At 31.9% G+C, this 22,729-nt stretch overlaps 1 protein-coding gene across 1 annotated transcript in view; it reads right to left on the bottom strand.

Moving 5' to 3' along the window:
• Positions 1-5,776: 5,776 nt before the first annotated feature.
• The window catches only part of LOC145297507 (importin-5-like), a 109,297-nt gene continuing 92,344 nt past the window's right edge, over positions 5,777-22,729 (bottom strand). Inside the window, exons 25-28 of the mRNA XM_080143407.1 lie at positions 21,744-21,888; positions 16,443-16,671; positions 9,939-10,080; positions 5,777-6,732 (exon numbers count right to left, since the gene is read on the bottom strand). Coding sequence (XP_079999533.1) covers positions 6,628-6,732; positions 9,939-10,080; positions 16,443-16,671; positions 21,744-21,888 — 621 coding nt within the window. The 3' untranslated portion in view covers positions 5,777-6,627. The remainder of the gene's footprint in view (positions 6,733-9,938; positions 10,081-16,442; positions 16,672-21,743; positions 21,889-22,729) is intronic.

Below are 22,729 nucleotides of genomic sequence, written 5' to 3'. Positions count from 1 at the left end.
AGCAAACTTTAAATTGACAACTTCATGTTCATTAATTGCAGATTTGGCAACTATCAGTTGTAAATGCCAAAAATTAATCTTTGGAATGAACCAAATATTTTTTTCTGTGATTTATTTTAATTCAAAGTTGGCCGCCCCTATAACAAAAAAAACAAACTATATTTTCAATTTAATTTTTGTATTTAAAAAATTTTTCTTTATGTATTACAAACATTTTTTTTTTTAGGCGACATGTCATTGCCATCAAACTGTTTATCTTCCAACACAAAAGTTGATGCATGCTAACACAAGGAGAGATTCTCAAATATTCCTCCACAAAAAACTATCGTTAAATAAAAATGATTTTCTTGAGAAAAAAAAAAAAAATTATTACGATGAGTATATGGTCAAAAAATAATTTTATTTGGTAAAGAAAAGGTTTGAATCTGTTGGACAATATTTAATTAATGAAAACAGAAAACTTGAGGTGTGGTGATCCTGGGCAAAGTTGAATGACCTTGCTAGTAAATTCTCATTTATATCGAATAAGAGAAAACGGCATAATTTTGATTCCCAGGCAAGAAGTTGTGTGTGTGTGGGGGGGGGGGGGGGGAGAAGAGAAAAACAGCTGGTAAAACAGAAGGTCACACAGTACAATTTGAAGCGTGATTGACAAATTATTGAAAGATAAATTCTCGCAGTTATATCAACAATTCTACGATAAACAGAAAAGTTATTTCAGTAAACAAAAAGAAAAAGGAAACGAGAGAAAAGATTATCAATTTAGAAAAGTGATGAGAGACCAACACTCATTTTGGAAGAGGAAAGGGGGTTAGGGTTAGAATAGAGTGAATGAGGAAGATAACACGGAGAAAAGTTGATAATCGCAATAAGAAAGAAGAGCAAGTAATAAAGTGTCTCCTTCACATTTCCTGATTAATCAACGCTGGTGTCAGTCGCAAAATTACCTGGACTTTGGATTGATATTGATAGCCCAATTTTCATTGAGAAATCTTAGAAAAAATGTTGAAAAACAATAACTATGCCAATCCCAGAAAGGTCTTTCTAAAATCAGAAAAATATAACTATTTTCTTTGTATACCGAATATATATTACAATATTTAATCTAATAATTATTTTTGATTTAAAAAACGATTACTAGTGACTTAATTTTTTTGCTTTTTTTTTTTTTAATTCAGTTTTTCAGATATCAACAAACCAGACCTTTCCAGTTGGTGTGAAAATTGCGTTGCCACTCAAAACATGCAGTCCACTATGTCTATATACATTGTGAATTAAAACTTCAACATCCAATGAATGCCTGAATACATTTCAGGCATTCAGAAACAGACAATGTTGCATTCATGATCCCGCGCATTTGGGAATCACATTTAACTTATAGAAACAGTGACTTTGGACAAAAGTCTGCACGGTTACATTAGTGGTGCCGTGACCAGGATTTAACATTTATGATCGTAAAAAGTTTGTAGTTAAGAGTTTTACTTAAAAACAGGAGACATCAACACACTAAATCATTTACAGTAAAAAAAAAAAATCCCATCCCCCTCCCCCAAAATAAATGATCCTTTTCTTTAATAATTTGCATTAATTTAATTAAAACATTTCAAATCTATCAAGTAAAGAGAAAATGATATCTGAAATTGAAAGAATTTTATATTAAATTTTTAAATCCAAAATACATTTTTTTTTTTTTTGGAAGAGGAGGGAATCAACTTTTTTGGGGGTTTTGGAAAATGTACTTAGAAGCAGAAAATAAATAATTTTAGGTAATTTTAAGTGAAATGTTTTTCCCCTTCATAAATTCATTTCATCAAGACTTTACTATTTCTGTATGGGGGAGACAAAAAAAAAAAAAAAGCAAGAGATTAAAATTTTACAATAAATATACAATTTGGAAACATGTCAGAAGATTCGTATTCTTTGTATTATTCAGACTCCTGTTCTCATCTTATTTCACACATTTCAGTCGATGTAACCTTCGACCTTCTTCAAGTGAATTTTTCTGTCAAACTCAAGAATCTGAATGTTGTGCAACTAAAACTAAAGATGAGAACACTAGTCCAAATAATAAAAATTCTCATCTCCAAAATGTCAGGATATCATCCGGTCTGTTGGCGCATCTCAAACAAATGTTACAAATAATTAAATAACTATGCAGAGCATCACAGACACATTTTGATTTTTTGTGGAATAGAAGGTCAGATAGAATTAAAAAAACAAAAAGATTTAAAAAAATTTTTTTTTTTTCTAACTTAAACATGACAGTAAAATGATACAAAAACGGATTTCAAAATGCCATAAAAAACTAAAAATTGTTTTGTGGTTGAAAGACATTTTAATTTCTTAAAGTGAATGTGATTTTTAATCATAACAGACAAAGCTGTTTTATTTCATTCACAGTAAGTTATTTAAATACAATATCAGCGAGTTCAATCCCAACTTGATGCTTGATGAGGAATAACCAGTCTTAAAATATTATACTTAGTTGTTCACTTAAAAATCTAGTGGCCAAACTGAAACAAAATTTAGCATAAAGAACCTTTGGAATCGCAAAGTATGTTATAGTGGGGGGTAAACATTTTATAATTCTATTAATAAATATGCAAAATGGATTGGGGAGAATTTCACATTCGCTATAACTGATTGGGGCCCTATGGTACACAATAATAGAGTAGGTTAACTAGTTAAATATGCAAGTTACAGAGCTAAGCTGGGGGAATTTTAGAAGATACAACTTTGAAACAATCATTACCAACAATAACAGTCAAAGATGATGCAATTGTCTAATTTGGGAGATGTCAAAGTTTTAGGAACAAAGAAAGCAGCTTATACAATAACAAGAATTAAGGAGTTAGAGTGAATCATATTTGGGAAGTGGAGACGACAGATGCTCAAATAATATAATCAATCAACAAGAGTGTTTGGAACAGAGTCCTCAAAAATTGACTTGGCTGCTTCAATCCAACATGCAGCCAAGAATAAAGCTACATACACTTAAAACTGGAACGGAGATATTGTCTTTGTATTAATTTGCATGCTACTTGATTTCGGAGATATTTATTCCAGTGTCCACAAAACGAGTGCGAACTAACAGCCAGAAGTAATGACAAAGCAATAAGACTGAATGTATGTTTCTTTTATATGCAAAGAACGTTTTGCAGAACTGAGGTTAGTTGTTCATTTGCAGAATTGCCATGTTTATTAAACTGTTTATTGATATGTTAAACACACACACAAAATCAATACATTAATAACCAATATGTATATCAAATACATGCAATGAATATCTTTAGGATCAATTTTACAAACAGATTAAAATTGTTGTTTAGAAGCTCAAGGTTTCCTAGGAATAATTAAGCTTTATATATATATATATATATATATATATATATATATATATATATATATATAAATAAATAAATAAATAAAATGATTTATAACATCATGTATAATATTTAATTCCAATTTCAGAATGAAAACCTGAAACAAACAAGAATTTTATGTACGTATCAAGTTAAATACGGTCCATGATAGTCATCATTGAACTAAAATAAAAACAAAAACAAAAAAACAAATGTAGAAATGAACATAAATTTTTCATTCCAAAATTGAATTTAAATGATATTACATTTTTTTCTTGTTATTTAACTCCAAACAAGGCACTGTGCCACTTTGACGTAAGCCGCTACTATTTGGAACCATATAGTATATAGGGAGTTAAGCAACAAGACGTCTGTTCACATTAGACTTGAACTTCTGCACATCAGTACAGGCAGATCTCTGATAGGGAATTCTTAAGTCTAGAAGTTTGAAAGAAGAAACAATTAGAGTAGATTTTCTACAGTGAAGGGGTAGGATTTTGTTACTTGTCAGGTTAGTCAGAGATGTTTACATTGAGGAGGTACAAGAGCTTGGAGCTTTTTCAACCTATCTGGTTGACTTTTTTTAACCCTGTCTAAGAGCAAGACTAGTGGCAGATGCACAAGCCCAGATGTGGCAACAATATTCCATGCAGGTGAGACTAACTTTATAGCCTGGTAGAAATAGCCGACCTTCTTTGCAGCATCCTTGGCAATGATCTCAGTGAATTTGTTCTAATTCATGTTGCTGGAGGTAGTGTATCATTAGTGACTGAGGTTTCTTGTAATTATTAAAGGCAAGAAGTTCAGTCTTAGTAGCATTGAATGTTACTGTCTATTTACAGCCCCATTCCACTACTTCCTTTAAGGTTATGGCTATTTTCTTAGATGTGCTTATTCATTTTCTCCTAGAGTTTGTTATAGAGCGTGGTGTCATCAGCCAATTTACCTATCTTAGAGAAAATTTTATCAGGGATGTCATTTAATCAGTCCTTGTGGCGCACCTGCATTTATATCACATTGTGTTAATGACTATGTAGAACAATCTGGATTTTTCTCTTAACTAAGAAGGATTTGATTATGTTAAGTATTTGTCGAGTAAAACCATATTTAATTTCATGAGAAGATCATCATGCCAAACCTTATCAAAAGCTTTAGATTATGTCTAGGGCAACTGACTAGCTTCTCCTGTCTTATCCAGTGCGTGGTATATACGTTCGGAGATTAGTTAGGATATCTGCAGTAGAGGGGACTTGCCTTAATCTATACTGTCAGTCGGAAAGAAGTTTATTATCTACGAGGTGGTGGACTAGGTAAATAATTGTTAAAATAATATTACAGTAAATAAAGACTTAAAAGTAATTGTTGAACACATTTTCAAGTATGTTTGTTAGAAAAAGCTGTGTGTCAAATAACATTACTCAAGTTGTTCTAGAATTTTCTCTATATTCATTATTTCTAATTAGATTCTGCAATACGGTTGTAATGGGGAAAAAATGAAGTAGTCATCAATTCCATGTGAAATCCAAAATGGTAATGGTTTGATTAGATTTTAAACCAGGCTTCACCCCCCCCTACCCCTCCAACCCAATGAAGAGACTATATATGAACAAACCTTATGTATACAGTAGAACCCTGGGATACGTCATTAATCCGTTCTGGGGTTGCGATCATAAAGTGAAATCGCTGTATGGCAAAATTTTATCTAGTACACACCCAAAATTAGTAACAAAATACAGTACCGTATATAATACCCATGTATATAATCAAATAACATAAATAACACTGTAAGGCAGGGCAAATACCGTAACCAGGGAAAACATTGTATTCCACATCGTAACCTGAAGAAAACGTATCCTAGGACCACCGTATCCTGGAGTTCTGTGTATATATATATATATATATCAAACGATTGCACACAATTCTAAGTCGCTACTGTTTTGATTTCTTGAAACTCATGTAAATGATCTTGTATTCATTTCATTTGCTTTCTATTTAGTCTTCTTTAGTTCTAGAACGTCCGACTCCTCTTCTATTGAGCTGATTATATATCTGCAGGATTTTGAACAATTGGTGATAATTCATATGCTTTCCAACATGAAAGGGGACATATACTTATCTATCCATTGTTCTTGTGCTCTGATTTCAGACCATTATTTCATGAAAGGTAAATGTAGAAACATCTAACATCTACATGCAATTATTAAGCAAAGTTACCTCCCTTTATGCATACACACACTGAATGGAATACATTTTTAAAAGCTTTTTTCGTGTCAGTTATTTTAAAATGTGAATCATTCCATGCAAACAAAAACTGATCGAAACAGTGTTTGTCAGTCACACAAACCAACCATAGATTTGCTGCAAAAAATGTGACTTTAGTACAATTTGTAAAAAAAAAAGAAAAAAAAAAAAAATTTTTTTTTAAACAATTTGTCAATATTTATTTTTGAGTCGAGTTTGTTCTTTTCTTCATAATACTTGGCTTAGGGGGAAGGGGAGGGGAGTTGCGGTTTTGTTTGTTGCTGTTTAAAGTCTTAACAAACTCCGTGGACAGTCCATTCATGCAGCACAAAGAATGAATTTGTATATTAAGGAACGTGTGTGTGTCTGTGTGTGCGCGCACACACTGCGAGTGGGGTGGGGGCAGCAGAAAGGAACCTACTCCACATTGCCAACTTATATATATATATAAAAAAATGTTGCTTTAGAGTGTGTTTTGGAGAGGAAAGGGGGGTATCTTTAAAGAATAGAAGAGTTATAACAATGTTCATGTTAAGAAGATTTGAAAGGGGGGGGCACTACTGTAGTATCAGCAAGCGAGAAAGTTTTTTTTTCTTTTTTTTATCGAGATTTTATGTGTAAGCAAAGATGGCTTGAAGAGAGCATAAAAGAACCTGGAGATTGGCAGATAAAAGTAGGTGTTGAGAGGGAGAGTGGAGAGAAAGAGAGAGAGGGGTAGAAAGAGAGAGAGGTGGAGACAGAGGAGAGTAGAGAGAGAGAGGAGCCTAAAATTATCTGCAGAAAGGCATTCACAGGTAACAGCATGTAATATTTAGAAGAATGGGTTGGCGCTTTTTTCTTCTTGCTGTCCAGTAAAAACAGAAAAAAAAAAAACATTTGAAAAATTCAATAGCAAATCAAATGCAAAGAAGGGGGAGGAGGGGTTGAGAGAGAATTGGTGTCTTATGAGGTTTTCACTTTTTCAGAGAAGGCAAAGACAAAAAGATGAAAAAAGATAAAAAGGAAGTTTGTTTTTTCATCTTTTTCAGTTGTCAATGGCAACAGGAGGAGCACTGAGCGCTGCTGACAGGGCATTCCGTTGAGAGTCAGACAATGTCATGATGCAGGCATTGAATAGATCAGCATTGGTCTAAAAGAAAAAAAAAAGTTGAGTTAATTGAAGATATGGTAAACATTAATTTTCAATAAAAAAATTACAAAAGTGAATTACAAAAATGTGGCACAAAGCCGAAGAGAAAAAGCCAGTCATGACAAACAATTGCAAATTGATTTGAGCTACTCTCACTGAGCCCTATCTTTCTACAATTATCAAAAGAAATCACCACAATGAAACTTAAAACCCATATTAAGTAATATACAAAAGAGAGTAAAGGCGATATGATTATTTATAGTGTAAAAACAAATTCTATCAAAAAGATGCCCCTTCCTTCTCCCTAGACGATGACAGGTATGGCGATTTGTCAGTACAAACAAGCTTGAATACTTTATGCAAACTATACCACTTCCAAAAACTTTAAAAGGAAACCTTTATCTCTGACAAACATCATAATCTATAATTTAATTGGGATTTGTATGGGAAATTAAAAAAATTGGGGTAATTTAAAAAACTTGGGAAGAGGGCAAGGACACAAAACCGGGCCTTAATGAAATCATTCTCACACTTGACCAACTTAGTTCTAAATGAGTCAAAACCAACATTTGATTTGGCGGCTTAAAGTCCTTGTGTAGCATTCACTTGACTTTAAACAAAATATGACCGAGATAGCCTCACCCTCTTGGCTCTACTGCAAACTTTTTAATGTACGCCTACTTTATGTCCGTCTAATTGCTACTGATGATTATGATGCAACTTCTTTAAAGCCACTTCCGGGGTTTGCCAGTGGAAATTATCATGTGCTATATATATATATATATATATATAGGCGCATAAGCTTGAAGAGTCCTTGAGTAGATGAAATGCGGAATATTCAGTGTAGCTTAATCGCCACATATATTTTATAAATTATATATATATATATATATATATCATTGTTAAAGAAAATACAATAATGTTCAGACAAGTGATATTTTCTTAAGAATTTGTAAAATATAATAACAGATCTGCATAAAATAAAATTGGAATTATATTTAGTAATTTACACTAAGTTGAGTTTTCGACCATTCGCATTTTTGTTCTGTTTGTTTTGTTTTTCGTTCAACATTTTTGTAAAAAAAAAAAATAAAAAAAAATAAAGTACAAGTCAAAAGGAAATACTCAGACAGTCTTATCGACATTTCCAAGTATGGATGCCTCGGGCGACTAGCAGTTATCTAATACCTTTCAAAATATTCTAAAACGGTTTTTAGTAATATGTCAAATATATAGGGGGAAAAAAAAAAGAAGCTTAACGGAAGATTAGGTGAATACTGACTCGGTGTGAGCAAATAAAACGCTATTGTTTCAGTTGTGTTTTTTTTTTCCACTGTTTTGTATTCGTTTTTAGTATTATATTATAATACTTATAAAAGTATATCACTTTATGAAATATTTATTTATATTTGGCAAGGTTGACTTGAGATGTCCACAGGATAGCGGCCGTGAACAAATGTAAAAAATGGAACGGAATGCACATTTAAGCGAAACGAGATTATCGCGTCGACTGTACAGCCAAGCAAAAAACAAAAAACAAAAAAAAGACTGCTGAAACTGTGTCAGTAACAGTAATAAATTCATTTATGCGCTCGTTTCTTTATATCTTGTTTCCACGCACAAAAACAACACATGCCTCCCCCAGTGAAAACAACACGCAATACACTGGATAATAAATGCATTAATATCAGGAAAAGTACTTGTTATCATTTTAAAGAAAAGTGTGGAGGTTGACCTAATGTAAATTCATTTATGCGCTCGTGCGTAGTCCCAGGGTTTAAGTGTTAATACCATGCAAACAGTAAATTTGCGATGGACTTGAACATCAGATACGTTGTCCACGACCCCAAAACCTAAAGAAATAATTGTTTTTGGTTGGGGCTATTATGGTGTTAAACCACATATTTACCTTTGTTGTTATTGTTTTGTTTTGTTTTTTTTGTTTTTTCTACTAGTCTAAGTTTCACGTAACAATTTAATAAAGAAAACATATCGAAAAAATGAAATGAAATAACTAAGAAATTTTTTTTATTTTATTTTTGAAAATTCAACTAGACTGTAGTTACGCATAACGATTTAACAAACAAAAAATTACCGTAAAAATTAAATTTCCTGTTCCATCTCTGCATGGATTACCAAAAGAAAACAATGAAATAAAAAAAGTAAAAATTTCTTGTTTTTTTTTCGAAATAGAACTTAATCAGTCGAAATTTTTAAATTTTTTTTATAACAATTATTTTTTTTAAATACTAGAAATCTGCAGGAAATAATAGAATCAGTTTTTCTTTTTTGTAATTCTTATGCCCAAAACAATAAGCACTCACTGTTGCGCCGGCATTCACCCGTAAGCGGCTAATAGCTAGATAATCCCTTTCATTGTTTTTCTAAAACAATTATCACAATATTATAATGTTAGATAATCGAAACTGTGCCTTAAATTTGGAGAAAACTATTTGTTTATTTTTACGCTAGTTTAATTTTTAATAGATCTCCCACCACCAAAAAAAAACAACGAACAAGCAGTCTATACGTACATAGATTGCTCGCTATGTACATATAGATTTGAATGCAATATTTTTGCCCGAGAATTTTGCAGAATGAAGCAACGTGATGAACCTTGCTTGTTTGTTGTTGTTTTTTTGGTGGTGGGGGATCTACTATTAAAAATTAAACTAGCGTAAAAATAAACAAATAGTTTTCTCCAAATTTAAGGGGCAGTTTTGATTATCTAACAATCTTGTGATAAAAGTTTCAGAAAAACATTAAAAGGAATTATCTAGCTGTTAGTCGCCTGGGGCGTCCCTACAGGTGAATGCCGATGCGGCAATGATTGCTTATTGTTTTGGGCATAAGAATTAAAAAAAAAAAAAAAAAAAAAAAAAAAAGGTTCTATTTTTTTATTTTATGCAGATTTAAAAAGAACGAAAAAAAAAAGGAAACGAAAACAAAAGAATTATTTTTTTAGACATAGGCATAACCACTTATCAAGACCAAGAGACCACTCGAGGATAAGAGTTAAGAGTGTACAGTAGTCAGTTGGACAATATAGTAATTGTTAGTAATGGAAATTCGGTAAATTTGTTAACAAGTGGAATGGTTCATCAAGAACTTGTTTACGTTGGACTTGAAGATAACAATATTGTAGTCAGCTGGAAAGCAGGAAAACGGAATATATTTTCAGACTTGGGGGATAAAAATCAACTTACTTGCACATGTCTGAGGATGTCCAAAATTCGATTATAAACCGGACACTTAGGCGGTAAAACTTGCTTTTGGAAAACTGTGGCCAGAATGTCAAAAATTCTAGGGAGGTTACTATTATTTTCTCCGAGGATAATCATGTTATTCCTGAAAAGGCAAATAATCAAAATGAAAAGATGTGCAATTATCTAAAATATATATACATATATACTAGCCGATTTACCCGAGCTTTGCTGCTACGGATATATTTGTATTGCACAATACTAATTGGCATTCTTTTAATATTTATGTAATTACAGGTTCGAAACCAAAACTTCTGGGTAAACGACATTTCTTGTACCACTGGTAAAAATGTAAACGAAAGTTCTACATTACGTAGAAAAAAAAAAAAAAAACTGTACAGGTCCGTTTTCAGTTTGTGTTGCTCCCAAAAATGTAAATTAGGATTTTTTGCGGATAAACTATGCTTGGTTGTGTATATAAAAAGTACCCCATTTTTAATAAAGGAAGGACTTTCACATAAAAATTTAATAAACAAAAGATACGGCAAAAATTGAATTACACTTGTAAATCATATCTAAAAAATAGCACGGTTCGTAAACTGCAGAAGTACTAAACAGATAAAAACACCCGCATTTTTGTACTTCTGCAATTATTTTTCTTTGAGTGACGCTGAGACATAAAGCGACACCCCCTCCCCCCGAAAAAAAACCCATAATTACGTCGAAACTCCCCCACACAAATATATATTATCAACTAAATCAATTACCCAGACAGGAAAACATAAGATCTTTCTCAAAAGAAAATCGAAGAAAAAAAAAAAAAAAAAAAAAAAAATGCGTAGGAATATATCTGATATAAAAAGCATTACTTTACCTTGTTTCTTTTTCAAAGTATTATGGAAACGATAATAAAATTCAGACAGTCAAGTGAATAGTTGAAAAATGATTTTAAAATCGTCCATAGGAAATAAATTTTAACCTTTTGGTAAACGTGCTCACACCTTACAATGAATCAACATTTATAGCCGAGACTTTAATAGAGGGCTAACGATTTAAAATATTTCGTCGAAAAATAAAATCATCCTTAGCCTAATTATTTTTTTTTTTTATCAATATTTGTAACTTTTACATTTATAGAAAGTAAATAATTAAAACAAATCATTTTATCATATCTCTCGATTTGGTTAAAAACTATATCCGTTCATAACCGGAAGTGAAATATCAGTGAAAATTACTTAAAATGTACCAGTTTAGCAAATAGTACAAAATAACTTGAATTAAAATAATTTAAATAAATTAACTTTAAATAATACTCTTAAATAGAACAATTACATCAATTACATTACTATAATCAGTAATTTTAATTGAGCGAATTATTTAAAAAGATTTTCTTTAATATAATATGCAAATTAGATTAGTTCTATTATGTACATTGCCTTCAATATAGTGTATATATATATTGATCGTGATGCTATTTATTTATATAGAAAATCTTATAGTAAATAAAATTTATATAGATAACCGTTTTCAGCAGGAAGTTTTGTATATATTAATCAAATTGTGAACAAAAACAGACAGGATTACGGATTTATATATATAATAGATATACACTCATGAGTAAAAAAAAAAAAAAGAAAGAAAAAAAGGAGGCCAAACAAATTTTATTGCACTAAAAGCTATATTGAACAATGAACAATTGAACAAGTAAACTTAAACGAGACTAGAACACAGAACAAGACATCTACTTTAATAAATGCTAAGTATGGAATCACATTCCCTTTTGATTTCTTTAAAGATTAATCCTTTTAGATATGTTCTCAACCAAAGTGGAACACTGCAAAGAAGAGATGCTATTCTATTCGCTTTGCACAGCTTCCTACAGTTTGTTATTCGAAAAAGTTCTTCCAGCCATTGCACAAGATATTATGGACCAAATATTCTCGATTGGGTTTAAATCGGGGCTTTGACCTGGCCAAAATATCACATTAATTGAATTATCAGAAAACCATTTTCTTTGTGACTTTAGCAGTGTGTGTTATGTTGAAAAATAATGTTCTGGGATATTCCCAGATTCTGGATACTTGGTAACAGTTCTGTTTCTAATATTCGAATGTATTCCTTTGCATTATTGACTTCTCACATCTAATAAGTTCCCCAACTCCTGCTGCAGTAAAAGTTGCTCATACCATTATCCCTCCATTCCCGTGTTTAACTGTTGTATTTATGCAACTTGGCGAAAATCTTTCTCCAGTTCTTCAATTGCACCGTTCGAGAGCATCACTAACAAGACAAAATCTTGATTCATCTAACCAGAAAATATTCCTGAACCAGTCTGTATCTTTCTTGCCATAACACGAGAAAAACCTCTTCCTATCATTGATGTTCTTCTTAGATAAAAATGGCTTCTTTGCACACCTTTTAGGAAAAAAAATCCCATTTCTTTCATTCGTTTAGATATTGTATATCTAGAAAGATAATTTCCAGACCGTTTTGAATTCTTTGCTATGGTCAACATAGGTTTTCTTTCAATCCTTCAAAACAGTAAATTTAAGCTCGTGGTCGTTCTTCAAAGTGGGTGCTCTAGGGCGACCATATCGGAAGACAATTCCACAGGCGTGCAGTTCTCGGAAAAAAGATTTGTTCATGGAATCTACATTTAGGTTTAGGCACAGATAAAGAGTGGGGGGAATTATTGATAGTGTTTTCAGCTAGACGAGTGTTTTTTGTGAAAGTTTGGGGAGGAGGGACCATAGATTGAAGCTCAGTCGAACACTTTCCATGAAAATAATGATAAAGCAGAGACAAACTCGCAACATCTCTTCTTTGAGATAAAGGTTGCATGGAAGAAAAAAGGACATCTCCTACGAGGCTACGAAGTCTATTTTGAACTCTATCAAGACAAGACAAGTCCTTTCTAGCAGCTCCTGCCCAGATGTGGCAACAGTACTCTATCCTTGGACGTACCTGGCTTTTATATAGATACAGAATTGCATCAGCAATGAGATATCTACTAGATTGATAGAAGGATCCCACCATTTTTCCAGCGGCCTTGGCAACAGATTTAATGTACGTGTTCCATTTAAGATCAGGAGTAAAGGTCAAGCCCAGAAGCTTGTCAAGAATTGAGGCCTCCCCAAGACGAGAGTCATTCATTTTAATTAGTGCCAGATGGGGGATCAGAACGTTGATGATGTAAAGATAGAAGCTTGGTTTTAGATGCATTAAAAGTAACCAGCCACTCCTTTCCCCTTTGTACAACGTGATAAAGATCAGAGGAGAGAGAATCAGAGAGAAAATGTCTATGAATGATGTAAGGAGGTGATTTGGAATATCATTAATCTTTCAGGAAAAGAGTTGGGCCCAGGATGGACCCCTGAGGGACTCCAGCATTAATACTGTGAGCTGATTTTTGCCCATGATTAGAGAGAAATGATTTAATAATTAAGAAGACAATAAGAAAAGTTTTTACTTCTTTTTTTTTTTTATTTCATTTTCTTTTGGTAATTATGCAGAGATGGAACAGGTAATTTAATTTTTATGGTATTTTTTTGTTTATTAAATCGTTATGCGAAACTACAGTCTAGTTGAATTTTCAAAAATAAAATAAATAAAAATTTCTTAGTTATTTCATTTAATTTTTTCGCTATGTTTTCTTTATTAAATTGATTTAATGTACGTGTTCCATTTAAGATCAGGAGTAAAGGTCAAGCCCAGAAGCTTGTCAAAACTTGAGCCCTCCTGAAGACGAGAGCCATTCATTTTAATTGATGCCAAATGTGGATTAGAATGTTGATGATGTAAAGAGAGAAGCTTGGTTTTAGATGCATTAAAAGTAACCAGCCACTCCTTTCCCCATTGTACTACGTGCTTAAGATCAGAGGAGAGAGAATCGGAGAGAACTTGGTCGTTTACTGTCTTAGATGTGCTACCATAAATGGTAGTGTCACCAGCATAAATGTCTACAAATGATGTAAGGATGTGATTTGGAAGATCATTAATGTAGATCAGGAAAAGAGTTGGGCCCAGGATGGACCCCTGAGGGACTCCAGCATTAATATTGTGAGCTTCTGATTTTTGCCCCTCAACTACTACTCTTATGAACCTATCAGAAAGAAATGATTTAATAATTGAGAAGACATTTCCAGCTATACCATAGATAGAGATCTTGTGAAGTAAACCTGTATGCCATACCCTATCAAAGGCCTTTGCTATGTCAAGAGCAATTGCCCTAGAAAAGTTGCCTCCGTCGAGAGATTCACTAATCCTATGATATAACTGTAAGCACATCTGCTGTAGATCTAGAAGAACGGAAACCATATCGTGTGTCACTAAGAAGGTTATTTTTGTTGACATGGTTGATTACTTCTGTATTTAACACAGATTCCAGCAACTTACTCATGATGCACAGGAGACTTATTGGCCTGTACTGAGAGGGGGATGAGCGATCACCTGAATTCTTAAATACAGGGCATACTGATGAGATTTTCCAAGGTGATGGGAAGCTAATCTCCTTAAGACAACTTTTAAATAGTTTTGTAAGTATGGGCGCTAGTTCTGGTTGAAGTTTTTTTGAGTACTATAATTAGAATACCGTCAGGGCCAGTTGCTTTACTGGAATCAAGGTTGTTGATTAGCTTGGCAACATCACATACAGATATATGTATATCACATAGCATGTTTTCTGATACAGGAGGAAATATTGGAGGGTTGGCGGTCTTGGTCGCAAAGGATAGAATTAGCTGCAAAGTTCTTGGCAAAGAGTTTGGCTTTGTCTGATGCTGACAAGATTACCTCAGGTCCATTGATGATAGTTGGGATAGAGCACACGCTTCTGTTCAGGATATTTTTTATATTTAGCTCAGATGGTAATGAATAATGCTGAGAAGCTATATGTTTTAGTTTTGATTTTAACTGATGGTCCCAAGTCACATTTTATTTTTTATTTGGAACTTTTTACAAATGTGTGCATAATAATCATTAGTTAATTGGCTTTATAATATAAATAGGAACCCTGCATAAATTAAAATATAAATTTATTTTACAACTATGCAATGCCAGGTGGCCTTACAGTATATTTTGAAAAAAATGAAGCAAAAACTAGATTTTTCTTTTTATCCTTGAACCATGTTCTTTACAAGAAAAGTGTATTTTGATTCAGTTTCTGTTAAGAAATACTTATCTCATTTATGGAGACATTTTTTTCAATAATGACCTAACGAGCCTAACTTTTCCTCATCATAGTTATTTCAGAACTACCTGGCTAGGAATCTAAAACTCAAGGAGTCAACATCAGAATCCATCACCATCTTGTATGGCAAGCAATGGATGCGGCAGATGTAAAAATCACGAAATGAAGATAATGTTTCTGGGTATGTAGAACCATTATTCTTGTGCGTGTCCTGGACTAAATCCTTCTCTAAATTTGTATGCAAATGTGAGGGAGGAGGGGCCTGCTATTGTATTTGGTGTCAGCAGTAAAAATATATATTTTTTGCATATATTATTTTATTGGAATTCATTATTGAGAGGAGTATTATTTATTGCAGACTATTATCCTCTTTTTTTTTAAAAAAAATAAAAAATAAAATAAAAAGTGTTAAGTTTTAACTTGCCATGTTTGAAAGAATTTAATCAGGGCTTATTTTGAAAGTATTTCTTTAAATGAAGTTCTGGTTTCATCTAAAATCTATTCTAATGGAAGACATCATATACTATCTTCCCAGTGTTTTCAACCAAGTGAATGATATACTTTCATGAATGGATTCACAATCTGTACGATATACATCAGTTTTAAACCTTGCACATCTCAAATAATTCATGGCTTAAAATAAAAGACATAAAATCTAACTACATAAACAAAAAGAGCATATAATTTGATGCAAGTTTCAAAAGAATAAATGAAGAAATTACTGAATTATTTTTTTTTTTTTAATGGTTATAATCATATGATTAAAGTTGTATTTTGGGCAAGTTCATTTTTAAAGAATTACTCAAGAAAAATGTCCAATAAAAGCACAAATTTTGGCACTTTATAAATTTGTAAACTATTGAACCACTGATAGCATTTGTATAATTCAAAAGGTTTTGGACTTATTTTTCACGGCTCACGTTGATAAAATAACAATTAAAACAAACAAAAAACTTTTAACCCTTTATAACCTGAATTATAAAGTCACTGATTAAAAAATATTTGTTAATTTTAGATGGCGGCCTACTGAATGTAAGAATATAAGTAATGCAATCGAGGAGGTATCTAGCATCTACCCAGATACTGAACTAATACGTACAAGGCGTGTTTGAATCAATTCCCACTTTATTTAGTTATATTCATTTATTTATGAATGAACAAATTAGTTTAACTAGATCATAAAGGGTTAATCCTATTTAGACATGACAGGCACAAACAATAAATATCAATTTATTTTTAAATAAGCATCAAAATTGTAGAGAGTTCATATAAGATTAGTTATCCAAAGAAATGTCAAAGGGAGAGAACTGATCACTTACTGTTGAATGAGATCACACAGATAATCGTAGATATGTTCGGCCTCATCTTCATCCTCGTAAATCGGCAACCAATTGAGCCAATGTGGCAAGATATCATTGACATTCACATGGTTCGAACAATAGCGGCAAATTTTGGTTACAGCTGAAATGACATTCTCAGTGGCCATCACATTATCGGGTTCTCGAGAATCAGCATGTTGAATTACCTCCACAAGAATTGGTAAGGATTCTGAAGAAAAATAATGAAATGATAATATGGAAGATCAGAATTTTTATAAGTTAAAGTGAGGTGGAGTGGGAATGGGTGTTCCAGTTCAAAATCAAATATCATTATAAATCCGACCCCTACACAGAATCTCCAGATGTAAGAAAGCCTTCTACTCTTAATAGTTTCTTTCCTAGGACTGCTAGACTATAGAATTCCTTCTGGGCTCCGGTTTCCCTGACTATACATGCAGAAGTGTAATGTAAACAGACATCTTGCTGCTCAACTCCCTATGTAGTAATCCTGCAAATTATGTCCCAGATAGTAGACATCTACATCAAAGAAAAAAAATTTCAATCGGCTTTCTTCAGACTATTTAACTGTTGATATTTGTATTGCAAACATTTAATTGTTGATGTTTAATCACTCTTCAAAGTCATCTCAAGTCAAACTTTTTTTTAAATAAAATTATTTTTTTACAGAATTGAACTATTTCTAACATGTCATAATTTCATTTTTAAATTTTGGTATGTTTTTTTTTGTGTGGGAGTATTTTTTAAAGTTTTTTTTTTTTTTGTTTTTTTTTGACAAAATAAAGTTTCTATCAAAGTTAATTGGTATTTGTTTCTTGTCAGCTGTTATTTTGTATATTTTTCAAACCTACTTATACAAATTAGTTTAAACAACATATTTTGAAATATTTTTTTTTCTTCATATTTTGTACTTTGTAATACTTGCTGCATCTTTTTCGTATTTGATGAATATAAGTTTTATTGTTCTTATGTGGATGTTATTTTTAACCATGTTACAGTTCTCTGCCCGGCACCACCCCAAAAGGAAGAAACAAATGAATAAAAAAAAAAAGAAAAGAAACAAGCCGTGTGTGCGTAGTCCTCCTCTGATGCTGCATGTGAGATGACACCACAAAAAAAGTGAAGAAATGATGAGTGCAAGAAGTGTAGGGCCAACGTTGCCTTCACATTTTCGCCAAGTTTCAGGAAAATATAATGGATGGGGCAAAAGTTAGGGGGGGGGTAAACGGTGTCATTTTTTGCAATTTTGAATGCTGAATTCTAGTGAAAATGGACAAATGGTGCAGTTTCACGTATTAAGACATGCATATTTGAATTCAGCACCATGGAAAACCACTATATAGACATACATATCAAGTTTTTGAGTAATATGAAAAAAAAAAAAAAAAAAAAAAAGCTACAAAAAGGCATGTTTTTTTAAGCCCCTAAAAATCCCAGAGGTCACCCATACTGAATTAATATTAAGAATACTAGCCTCCACATTTTGGCCAAGTTTCAGGAAAATCTAATGGATGGATCAAATGCTATGAGGCAAAAAGTGTCATTTTTTACCTCTTGAGCCCCTGGATACACCGAATCCCAGTGTAAATGGAAAACTAGTGCAGTTTCAGGCCTTAACACATGTATATTTGAGTTGACCACCATGAAAAACTACTACATAGTCAGATATATCAAGTTTTTGTTGAGAAATATGAAAAAAGCCAGAAAAGGAGCGTTTTTAGCACTAAAAGTCCCTGGGGTTGCAAACCAGAATTTTGCCAAGGTCATCCATACTTGATTTATATTAAGAATATTGGGCTCCATATTTGGCCAAGTTTCAGAAAAATCTAATGGATGGATAAAAAGTTATGGGGCAAAACATGTCATTTTTGACCTCATGTGCCCCTGGGGAAGCAACGAGAATTTTGTCAGAAAAATTTGTTTTTACTGTGCACATCTATTTAATGAAATAAAATTTGTAGCAAAATTTCAGGAAAAGCTAATGGACGGTTACCTGGCAATAGTCTGGACTAACGGATGCATGGAAGCTACTGAAAACATGGGTCCCTCTCCGATAAGTCGGGGGATCAACAAAAGTTTAGCTTTTTTATTTCTTTTCTGTTTTAAAAGAAGCATTTATTAATTTCCAAACAATGCCTTTTTTTTTTTTTTATATATATATACTGTTCATTAACAAAATCCTGCCGTCTCAACACCGGCTTAAAAAGTGCCGTGCACTACCATAGGGTCACGCGTCCATCTCACCCGGCTTGCATTTTTCTTCCTACCCCCTGTCATGTGGTGCAATTTTTTTCTTTCTACGCACCCCATCCCCCCAAAAAAACGTCCAATCGCTTCCTTTGCTCGACCACATGATGTGTACTTGCTAATTTGCATACAAGTTTTAACGGCTGCTGCTAGTATTTTCATCCACATGTCCATACACACTGTTACATTCTTCATTGCAATTATTAAACTAAGGCTAATAATGTGAATCAGTCTTGTTTGGCCGATACGTATACATGTTGATACATTAACGCATTTTTTTTTTACGCATGTGGTCTTGAAATTCAGTTTACTATCGAGAATAAACTGTAAATATTTGGTTTATGTTGGCTTTTTTTTTTTTTTGCGAATCAGGACGTAGCTTTATTTTATCAAAAAAACATGCATAACGTTTTGTTCTTGGGAAATTTTAACCCATTCATGGTTGTCTGTTTTTACATTTTATTAATGCAGTTTTTGGCTGACATTAAATCTGTGGTTGTATGCAAGTGTAGATGTTATTTACCATACTTAGATCTGTTTCACGTGATTTTAACGGTTGAGTTGCAATCATTACATCCCCAAATTTCACTTGATTTTGTTTTTTTAGGATTGTAGAATCACTTATTAGTCTACTGTCATTGGTTTTATTATACACTAGCAGGGCTACCCGGTGTTGCTCGGAACCGTATAAAACAATGAGAAAATTGAAGTTAATTTTGCACATATGTTATTCTTTGAATAATGGAATTTTTATTATATATGTTATATCCCATACAAAGACATTGTATCAGATTCCTTGAAGTAGGTTTCTTGAAGCAAACTATATTTAGGTTATTGTTCATCCTGAGTGTTTGATTTTTTTTTTCATAGTTTGCCGCAAGATGTGTTCAAAGTTTTGTCTAATAAGTCTTTCATTATTGTTTTGGTGATGCACAGTTCCGTGGCTGGCATTGCTTCCTTAAATAAATACAGTAGAACTCCGGGATAAGGCATTAAAAAATCAGTAACAAAATACAGTACAGTATATAATACACATATAATCAAATAACATTATAAATAACACCATAAAGCAGGGCAGATACCATAACCAGGGGCCAGGAAAACATTGTACTCCACATTGTAACCTTAAAAAAACCCCAAAAAAACCTATCTTGGGGCCCACCGTATCCTGGGGTTCTGCTGTAGTTCATTACTTAAAATTTTTTAAACATCTTTTCAATAAGTCTTTAAAACAAATTGTAAAAAGTGTTTTCAATAATTCCTAGAAAAAAATAAATAAATAAAAAATAAATAAATAAATAAAATAAAAAAATAATTCCTAATTAAATTAAAACCGAAAAAAATCTTTTCCATGATTATTAGATAAAAAAGAATGATTAGGAAAATGTTATAAAAAAAAGAGTCCATGCGCAGAGGAGATATAGGCATGAGTAAAAAAAAAAGTGAAAGAACTGATTTGCTTTGTCACCACTTCCTGTAGAAAACACACCAGAAGTTAGGAAGTATGTTAACTGACTATTACCCCGAAGAGATTATAGTTTTAGTGTTCTGGTTTTTAGTTGAATGTGTTTTGGTAGTAACGTTGTCAGCTTGTTTTTTTGGTGTGTGTGTGTGTGTGTGTGTGTGTGAGTTGGGGGGGGGTCTTATTTATTTGCTTTTATTTTATTTTTTTTTTTTATTGTAGTTTAGTTGGTTTGAGCTGTACTGTTTTCAGTTTCGTCCTTTACGAAGTTGTAGAATCTTGTGTTGTGTCCTTATCAGTTTCTTGTATTTTGGATGGTTCTTTAATGCTCATACTTTGTTTTTTGTTAACATCTGATACTCGCGTTAGTAGCATTTTTTCTTCTATTTCTTGTACATTTATTCCTTTTCTGTTTGGTTTTGTTGTTTCTTTTGTTCTATTATTCATATTTGAATATAAGTCTTTCAAGTTTTCTTGAAATTTTATCCATTTGTTATAGTCTATTTAATAAGTTGTCGTCGTTTCATTTTGGGCTTGTTTTGGGGTAACTTCTGCATATGTGGTGTTTGTTTTTTCATCTTTTTTATCTGTTTAAAAAGATTAAATAATTTTCCTTGGTTCTAGCTAGGATATATTAATTTTACGTTTTACTTTATTTTGCATGTTTTAGAATAAATCAAATGGTTTTCATTGGAGTTTTGACATTTTTTGGCATTCTTTTTGTCGTGTGGTTGGTTTCTTTTCCTACACATTTTCATCCTTCTATATACTTCTTTATGATGTTCATATTTATGACATTTGTGGCATCTTACGGATGTTGGTAAATATCTTCTACTTTTTCAATTATATACTTATTTGATCACCAGGAATCTTGGGAAATTCTTGTGGAGGTTATTTTGCGGTTATATATTTTTTTATCTTCTGAATCTGAGAATATAATCCCTTTAAGTTTTGGAGGGAAAATGATTTTTTTGTCACTCTTGCTTCCTCATTCGTCTCTAAGCTCTTTGAGAAGTACTATGGGGAAAACTTATCAACTGACACCACAGGATATGGGAATGACACTTGATTATCTGGTTTCCTTTCATTTTTCTTTTTTGGATCTTTTAAGAAAAATGAAAAGGATGTCGCAACCATGCAATGTTTTGTTTCTTTTCTAATTTTTTTTTTTTTTTTTAATTAAAACCATAAGCCACACTCAGCTCAGGCACTGCTTTCTACAGGAAGTTTTTTTTTTTTTTTTTTTTTAACCCATATATGCCACACTTTCCATCAGAATAGAGAGTGATATCATCAACACAGACGTTAATTTTCTAAATATTCACTGGAAGATAATTGATATGAAGAAACGGTGTTGAACGTAGAATATCAAGAAGCCTACAAACAATAACTATTAAGAAAATACCTGAGAAATGAAAATAAATTTGAAGATTATAATTATTTTTGTTTAATCAAAATTATGTTGGATTGGATGGAGTATTTTTATGAAAATAAATTCGGTTATGCAATTTTATGGTTCAAAATAGAGCTCAAAGTTTGAGGAGAGAAAGAGTGGAAGATTAAAACGGTCTTACCAACACAAACAGGATGGAATGCAGGTTCGGCATACATGGCCATCACACCAATTCCATAAGAAGCAGCTTGGCGGACTTCTGGATGCTTATCACAGATTGCCCGAACCATTTGGGGCACAAATAAATCTCTATATTTCATAGCTTCCTAAAAACAAAGAAAAAATAAAAAGCATAAAAATACTCTATCTAATCCAACATAACTTTGATTAAAAGAAAAAAAAATATATAATCTTCAAAATAAATCAAATTGGTATCATTTATATTTGTAGAAAGAATTCAAATGCACCGAATATTTGAAATACAATTGTTTTAGAAATATTTTTGACACCATGAGATTAATAATAATAATAATATATAGCGTATAGCCATTTAATTATTTTGATACGGAATAAAAATTTCTAAAAAAAATGTAAAATTAAAGAATTAAAAATAAAAAAACAAATAAAATAAGTTAAAAACATTCAAATTCGAAGATGAAGACAACAATAACGAACAGATAATGAATTTTAACATTGAAATAATAAAGTAATAGTAATAATCTATAAGCAACATATTAAACAGGATAATGTAATTTAATATTAATTATAATCAAGCCAAAATAAAATGAGATATATATTGATATGAAGTTGATTATAGAACTTAACAATACTATAACCATAGAATTAGAAATTATATAAAATATATAATATTTTTACTAATATAGACAAATATTACATATTCGCTACACTGAACATGCTAATGTTTCGGGCAACTTGGTTTGCAAGAAACCAAAAGTCACTCGTCAGGCGGCATAAAAAAGTTTATTCACCACCGAAGGCAAAAATGATCAAAATTAAATGGGAAGTGTAAAGAAAATAGGATCTAAAAATTAAAATTATACAAAAAATATCAATATTAAATGTAAAACGTAAAAAAAAATTCTTTTAATTAAAGTTTAAGTTGAAAATTAAATACTGATATTTACTATCTTAATTAAACTTAAAAAA

The sequence above is a fragment of the Euprymna scolopes genome, chromosome 18 (assembly GCF_053919585.1).
Source record: "Euprymna scolopes isolate OS-2025 chromosome 18, ASM5391958v1, whole genome shotgun sequence".
NCBI classification, from domain to species: domain Eukaryota; kingdom Metazoa; phylum Mollusca; class Cephalopoda; order Sepiida; family Sepiolidae; genus Euprymna; species Euprymna scolopes.
Note: the sequence above shows the minus strand (reverse complement) of the source record. Positions and strands in the feature narration are given on the sequence as shown.